The 6,750-nt window shown below is 49.2% G+C and overlaps 1 protein-coding gene across 1 annotated transcript; it reads right to left on the bottom strand.

Annotated features, from left to right (window-relative positions):
- Positions 1 to 620: 620 nt before the first annotated feature.
- LOC108802886 (uncharacterized PE-PGRS family protein PE_PGRS54-like) lies at positions 621 to 1,784 on the bottom strand. The gene has a single exon (XM_018574739.1). The coding sequence runs from the start codon at positions 1,782 to 1,784 to the stop codon at positions 621 to 623; it is 1,164 nt and encodes a 387-aa protein (XP_018430241.1).
- Between the last annotated feature and the right edge of the window lie 4,966 nt (positions 1,785 to 6,750).

Genomic DNA, 6,750 nt, shown 5'->3' with positions numbered 1-6,750 from the left:
AAGAGTGATACAGCGGAGGAATCATTGTGCATAGCGATGATACATTGTAAGAGAATAGATGATAACATTGGTACATAGTATAGTGATACAGGAAAGCAGAGATTGTATGATAATGATACATTGTAACAGAACATTGATAATAGAGATATATTGGAATATTGATACTTGAAGTAACAGGTTCTCTTTATGCACAGCCACCTTTGCTACTTCCCCCAATATAATGCGCTGTGTGAGGTCTATATTGCTTCATTGCTGAGCTACACAGAGCTGGAGACCGTCTCCCACCCCCATGTGACAGGACAAGTATATACCTGGGAACTGGCTGGATTCTGGACTGGAAACCCGGCTTTTAATGTGGATTACCAGTCGACCTCTGACCTGTCACTCCTCTCCGGCTGTCCCAGATATTCCAGATACTGACACCTTACTGCTGGTTGGGATGGAAGTGAGGAGGTCGGTGGCAGGGGTTCCTAAAGGGCCCTACTGTCACCCAAAAACATATCCTGGTATTCCCCGTATCAGCCAAGAGGCAGGGAATGGAAAGACAAAATGAATGCAACTGCAAACAGAGGAACAGGTGAGTGCTGCATCTTCATCCCTCTTTCATCACCCACCTACCTTCATTCGTTATCACAGCCCCCTTCATCATCCAGCCACATTCCCTGGTCACCACCATCTCCCCCTTCATCATCCAGCCATATTTCCTGGTCACCACCATCATCATCCAGCCACATTCCCTTGTCACCACCATCTCCCCCTTCATCATCCAGCCTCATTCCCTGGTCACCACCCTCTCCCCCTTCATCACCTAACCACATCCTCTGGTCACCACCATCTTCCCCTTCATCATCCAGCCTCATTCCCTGGTCACCACCCTCTCCCCCTTCATCACCTAACCACATCCTCTGGTCACCACCATCTTCCCCTTCATCATCCAGCCTCATTCCCTGGTCACCACCCTCTCCCCCTTCATCACCTAACCACATCCTCTGGTCACCACCATCTTCCCCTTCATCATCCAGCCTCATTCCCTGGTCACCACCCTCTCCCCCTTCATCACCTAACCACATCCTCTGGTCACCACCATCTTCCCCTTCATCATCCAGCCTCATTCCCTGGTCACCACCCTCTCCCCCTTCATCACCTAACCACATCCTCTGGTCACCACCATCTTCCCCTTCATCATCCAGCCTCATTCCCTGGTCACCACCCTCTCCCCCTTCATCACCTAACCACATCCTCTGGTCACCACCATCTTCCCCTTCATCATCCAGCCTCATTCCCTGGTCACCACCCTCTCCCCCTTCATCACCTAACCACATCCTCTGGTCACCACCATCTCCCCTTTCATCACCCAGCCACATTCCCTGGTCACCACCATCTCCCCCCTCATCATCCACCCACATTCCCTGGTCACCACCATCTTCCCCTTTATCATCAACCCACATTCCCTGGTCACCACCATCTCCCCCTTCTTCATCCAGCCACATTCCCTGGTAACCACCATCCCCCCCTTCATCACCCAACCACATCCTCTGGTCACCACCATCTCCCCCTTCATCATCCAGCCACATTCCCTGGTCACCACCATCTCCCCCTTCATCATCCAGCCACATTCCCTGGTCACCACCATCTCCCCCTTCATCATCCAGCCACATTCCCTGGTCACCACCATCTCCCCCTTCATCACCCAACCACATCCTCTGGTCACCACCATCTCCCCCTTCATCATCCAGCCACATTCCCTGGTCACCACCATCTCCCCCTTCATCATCCAGCCACATTCCCTGGTCACCACCATCATCCCTTCATCATCCATGTGGAAGCTCAGCTGAGCTCAGTAGATCCAGTAATGCCTCTGGCGCCCCCTGCTGCTGACAACAGTATATTGTCAGTGGAACGTGCAGACACAGTGCATAATAGTGAAGCCAAAGCCTCCTCCTCCTCCTGTGACATCACAGAACCACATGTGCTTATAAATACCAACTTCCTCCACAAAATGGCGCTTGGTTATTGCAGAGCTTTGTCTCTAGTAGTCCCTTGCCTGCGTTACCTACCTTTCGTATGACTTCCTGGTATTTTGACCCTTTGCTTTGTTACTCGACCTCGATTGTATTGCTGCCTGCCCTGATCTGCTATTACGTCTAGACTACGAACTTGCCTGCTGGTTTGGATAGCCTGCCTATGTGTCCTGGTTGCCACTACTCCAAGGTGAGCGTATAGCATTCCTGCTACTTGGATAGGAGCACCTTAGTATGGGTGGCTACCTCGCATACAGACTCCTGCCTCTAACCCGCTGACAAATAATCATCCCTCCTGTACTCATCCCCTTATTAGCACAAAGCATACATTGCATTTATCCCACCAGGGAGGGAGCAGTAATGCTAAAACACTGCAGAGGATGGCTGCCATTGAATCTGCAACGCTGTGCAAGCTTCTGGGAAAAGCAGTGAGTAAGTTAAAGAGAAATCGTATGAGAGCTCAGAATGATTCTGTCTATATACATGATACTGTTACCGTAACCACACGGAAAAGATTTAGGGTAGAACCACACTGAGATTTGCTTTTATTCCGGGCAAACATATCACATCTCCTGATTCCGTCTACATATCTTTATACAACCTTCCCCTACATATAACGCAGCATGGAGGGGTTTGGTGAAGGTTTGGGTAGTAGTGTGGAGGTGTCGGATGGGGACACCCAACTCATAAAAAGAGATCTGCCCGGCCTCATAATCCAGATATATCCTGACTCTGGTTATCAGGAAATTACCTTCCAGTAATGCCTCTGGCGCCCCCTGCTGCTGACAACAGTATATTGTCAGTGGAACGTGCAGACACAGTGCATAATAGTGAAGCCAAAGCCTCCTCCTCCTCCTGTGACATCACAGAACCACATGTGCTTATAAATACCAACTTCCTCCACAAAATGGCGCTTGGTTATTGCAGAGCTTTGTCTCTAGTAGTCCCTTGCCTGCGTTACCTACCTTTCGTATGACTTCCTGGTATTTTGACCCTTTGCTTTGTTACTCGACCTCGATTGTATTGCTGCCTGCCCTGATCTGCTATTACGTCTAGACTACGAACTTGCCTGCTGGTTTGGATAGCCTGCCTATGTGTCCTGGTTGCCACTACTCCAAGGTGAGCGTATAGCATTCCTGCTACTTGGATAGGAGCACCTTAGTATGGGTGGCTACCTCGCATACAGACTCCTGCCTCTAACCCGCTGACAAATAATCATCCCTCCTGTACTCATCCCCTTATTAGCACAAAGCATACATTGCATTTATCCCACCAGGGAGGGAGCAGTAATGCTAAAACACTGCAGAGGATGGCTGCCATTGAATCTGCAACGCTGTGCAAGCTTCTGGGAAAAGCAGTGAGTAAGTTAAAGAGAAATCGTATGAGAGCTCAGAATGATTCTGTCTATATACATGATACTGTTACCGTAACCACACGGAAAAGATTTAGGGTAGAACCACACTGAGATTTGCTTTTATTCCGGGCAAACATATCACATCTCCTGATTCCGTCTACATATCTTTATACAACCTTCCCCTACATATAACGCAGCATGGAGGGGTTTGGTGAAGGTTTGGGTAGTAGTGTGGAGGTGTCGGATGGGGACACCCAACTCATAAAAAGAGATCTGCCCGGCCTCATAATCCAGATATATCCTGACTCTGGTTATCAGGAAATTACCAGATAAAGTGACGGATTTATTGTTATATTTTACTGATAACTTATTGGAATTCCTCGTCAGGCACCAGGACACATACATTCCAAGCTCTGACCTGCTGTGTTTCTTGTTTATATCGGAGTAACACACCCCAACTCTCCAGTATGATGATCCCCAACATCCATATCCCAGTAATGTCGCCCTGAGGAGAAACTCTGACTACTCATCACCTGAGGTATCATTACTTTGCTTCCTGTCACTCCCCGGAATCTGTGTAGTGTATTGGGGCGATTCTGGTTTCTCTCCACCCTGCGTGCCGTCTTCTTGTCATCTGATATATGAAGATAATTATGAGCTGTGTCTACATCCAATAATACATCAGCAGGTTCCAGTATATAGTTCCCTCCGTATACCCCTGTTATGATGTCAGATAAACCTGTATATAACGTGTGTGAGATCTCAGCCACATCCAGATCCCGTCCACCATGAAGGAGTTCATTATCCAACGCTATGTCCTCGTCATCTCCATCCTCTATATCATACAAGTCACCTGTGTCTGATTCCTGTAGGACACTCAGTGGCTCCGTCATGTTACATATCTCCTCAAGGTGATGAATCTTCCTGGACAGCTCATCCTTCTTTATCTCCAGCTCCTGGATTAGATCAGAGGCTGGGAACGAGTCCTTCTCTACCTGTCTGCAGATTGCATTCAGTACTTTCCTCTCCAGGGTGTCCAGTTGTCTCTTGATGTCTCTGACCAGGGTGGTGACTCTCTTGGTTACACCGGCTGCACTGTCTTGTACTTTTCTTTTGTACTTCTTCAGACTCTCGATGCTTTGCTCCATCTCCTCTCTCTCTTTCACCAATTTCTGCAAAGCATTGGTCAGGTTCTCCTTCCTCTTCTCAGAGGCCTCCTCCAGGGTCTCCACCTGATGTTCCTGATGGTCTTCATGCAGCCTGCAGGACCCACAGAGACAGGCAGAGTCCTCGGAGCAGTAATACTCCAGGATCTTCTTATGGATGTAGCATTTCCTGCCCTCCTGGGGATTGGTGCGGTCATATAAGACATGTTGGGGGGACTTGCTGTGGACTTTCAGGTGATTGTCACACAGAGAAGCTTCACAATGCAGACAGGATTTCACAGCAGGTACAGGAGAGTGAATGCAATTCGTACACAAGATCTCCATCTCCTTCTGCTCTGGTTCTGTAGACCGGAAACTCTTCACTATATTACGCAGTGTGATGTTCCTGAGAAGTTCAGGTCTCTCCTGGAACTCTTCTCTGCATTCAGGACAGCAATAAAGTCCAGACCTCCCCTGTGTGTCCAGCACACGTTCTATACAACAGCAGCAGAAGTTGTGTCCACATTTCAGAGTTACAGGATCAGTATAAATGTTCAGACAGATGGAACAGTCCAGCTCCTTCCTGGCATCAGAAAACGCCATCGCTGACTGCAAGAGAGAGAAACGAAACCCAATAGATGTGTCAGAGGGAGGGAGTCAGAGGAGGTTTCCTGAGATATCTCCGTGTGCAGAGCAGGAAGAAGAGGAGGGAGGGGAGAGATCTGCTGATCACACCGTCCAAGACATTATTGATGTGATCAGAACAGTGAGATCAATCATCAGGGAGATGATACGTTATAGTTACATTATAATTCCGCCCCCTCCGATATTAAATGATATCTCCTTCCATTCTATGTCCAGTGCTGTATGTTGGCTTTGTGCTGCCCTAGGCAAGACTAAACTTGGGCACCCCCAATCTAAATTTGCCCCGCCCCTTCCTGTTTAAGACATTTGGCATAACCTGTCACAAGCTGGATACAGCAAGAGTCTTTAAAAGGTTTTCAGGCGCGCGCCGTATCACTTCTGCCAGCATTGGAAAGAGGAGTCTGCTAAGCCTATCATACAGAACTGACTGGGGTCACCTTGGCCGGCTGGCTGGCAGAGCCGTATACATTGTTGTCAGGGCAGCACAGGGATCATGAGGGAGCAATGCAGAGTGCAGAGGTTGGTGGTCGGTGTAGATGGGCGCCATTACTCTGGTGGTCAGTGTGAAGAATTCTCTTTACATGGCTGGTCAGTGGAAAGTGAAAACGTCCCCTTATGCACACACATGTGATGTACTCAGCCGTTCTGTGGCCGGGTGCGGAGCGTATGAGAACTACGGCCCCGCCCACCGGCCAATAGCAGAAGCCCATGTCACTCCTCTCCTCCCTCTCCAGTTGCATGTTTTTAGCCGGGTGGTTTGGATGATTCCCTTTAGCAGAATTCTCCTATAATAACTCTCTCAGTTCCTCTACGAATCAGACACCAATCTTCCCCGACTCCCTTTCCACCAAATCTCATCCACACTAATAATCCAGCTACCGAGGACTAAGGGTTTGGAGAAGGCCGGAGAAGGGAACAATCTAGGACAACAAATTCTCCAACTCAGCTCACTGTCCAGCTCAGCTCTGTTGTCCTAGATTGTTCACTTCTCCGGCCTTCTCCAAACTCTTCACCTTTTAGTGAGTAACTTTGTTAGTTTGGCTCTCCGCAAGTAATATTAACTTGAAAACTCCCACTGAGAAATTCAGCAAACTTTTTATTGGGACTTTTCCAATACAAGAGATTATCAATCAAGCCGCGGTACGTCTTACCCTATCACCGGACCTGAAGGTTCATCCTGTGACGGAAGCCTCTGTTACTCTGCTATTTGGAGAGGATTGCAGGCCGGCCTCCTTCCCACTGACTATGGACCTTGGCTGTGGAGGGGGTTCTATTGATTGGGAAAGGGGCTTGCCTTGGTGCTTTGGGCTGTGTGGGACCATTTTTTTTAATGCTCCATGCCCAGGGCAGCCATCAGAAATTTTGGGGCCCCTTACACGGCTTTAGGCCAGGCCCCCCCACCGCACCGCTGGATGCAGGGCTTAGTGATGTGCTGGACGCAGGGCTTAGTGACGCGCTGGACACTGGACCCACCTGAGAGTGACCCTGCAGAGCCCACCATAGATGCTGCACAGCCCATCTGAGACTGTCTATGGTGGGCTCTGAAGGGGTCTCAGGTGGGCTGGTCAGGGCTGCATCCCTCCCC

The sequence above is a fragment of the Nanorana parkeri genome, unplaced genomic scaffold (assembly GCF_000935625.1).
Source record: "Nanorana parkeri isolate BGI_ZX_2015 unplaced genomic scaffold, ASM93562v1 scaffold3203, whole genome shotgun sequence".
NCBI lineage: Eukaryota > Metazoa > Chordata > Amphibia > Anura > Dicroglossidae > Nanorana > Nanorana parkeri.
Note: the sequence above shows the minus strand (reverse complement) of the source record. Positions and strands in the feature narration are given on the sequence as shown.